At 33.1% G+C, this 1,192-nt stretch overlaps 1 protein-coding gene across 1 annotated transcript; it reads right to left on the bottom strand.

The window, feature by feature from the left end:
- Positions 1 to 790: 790 nt before the first annotated feature.
- Positions 791 to 922, bottom strand: STRIT1 (small transmembrane regulator of ion transport 1; the record flags this gene model as incomplete). The annotated part of the gene is made up of 1 exon (XM_082839278.1): positions 791 to 922. The coding sequence occupies one exon, from the start codon at positions 920 to 922 to the stop codon at positions 791 to 793; it is 132 nt and encodes a 43-aa protein (XP_082695404.1).
- Positions 923 to 1,192: the final 270 nt, after the last annotated feature.

Genomic DNA, 1,192 nt, shown 5'->3' with positions numbered 1-1,192 from the left:
ATTTTGTATTTTTAGCAGTGTACCTGTGGAAATATCAATATTCTTAGAAGAGGGATAGCTGGGTCAAAAGTTAGATACATATGTAATTTTGGTATTTTGATTGCTGAACACCCCTAAAAATGTTGTACCATTTTGAATTTCTAAAGACAGTATATGAGAGTGCTTATTTCCCCACGGCCTTACCAAGACATATATTGGTATATCTTCATTTTCTCCCATCTGACAGGTGAGTAATGGTTCTTCAATGCGGTGTTATTTACAGTTCTCTTATTGTAAGAAGTTAAGGGTCAAGCTTACATTCACATTTTCATTTTCTATGAACTGTCTCTTCTTATCTCTAGCTCATTTTTTCTGTTTTTCTGTTTTTTGAGGGGTGGCCAAAAAATTTAATGTAATTTAATTTACCAAACTTTTTCCTATTTCTTATACATATTAAGTAGGAATATTTTTCCTAGTCCCAGGTTGTAGAGAAATTCATCTATATTTTCTTATAGTTATTATTTGTACCCAGAATTTTAAACATGTTTCTGAAGAGATTCTTATGTCCACTGAAGTACCAGTTTACAAATGCAAGTTTTATAAACTGATGTCAAACATTGCAGTTATTTACATGAGAAACATTTAATAATCTGTCATTTCGTGCTTTTTTTAATTCTTCTAAATGATGTCAACCTGAAGTCTTCTTGCCTGCACGATAAAATGTTCCATTAGTAAAACAGAAAAGATTATTTCTGGAGTAATGTGTATTCTTTGTGAAGAAACATATTTAATTATTGAAAACTTTACCTTTCTAAGAGAAGACAACATAAACCATTACGATGCAGCCCACAATCCAGCCAATCAAGAGAAGAATAGGGACCAGAAGGTGTGAAAATGTAGCCGCTGCTGGAAAAAATAAGAGGAAGCAGATCAGGTAGGTCATGTTGGTATTAAATCTTCTTAATCAAAAGGATAAGAGGAAGTGATATAATATCAAGGAAAAAATACACTCTCTAATCACATCCATACAAGATTATTATTTTCTTTTCTACAAAGGGACTTATGACTCAGCTGGGTATTTGAAATAGAAGACCTGTGTTCAAACCATAGGCCTTCCTTTTACAGTTATGTGACCTTGGACAGTCCTGAGCTTGAACTTCCCTATTTGTAAGATACAGAGAATGAAACTTGTGATATACACCTCCCGGAGTTG

Source organism: Leucopleurus acutus, assembly GCF_964270905.1.
Source record: "Leucopleurus acutus genome assembly, chromosome: 5".
NCBI classification, from domain to species: Eukaryota; Metazoa; Chordata; class Mammalia; order Artiodactyla; family Delphinidae; genus Leucopleurus; species Leucopleurus acutus.
Note: the sequence above shows the minus strand (reverse complement) of the source record. Positions and strands in the feature narration are given on the sequence as shown.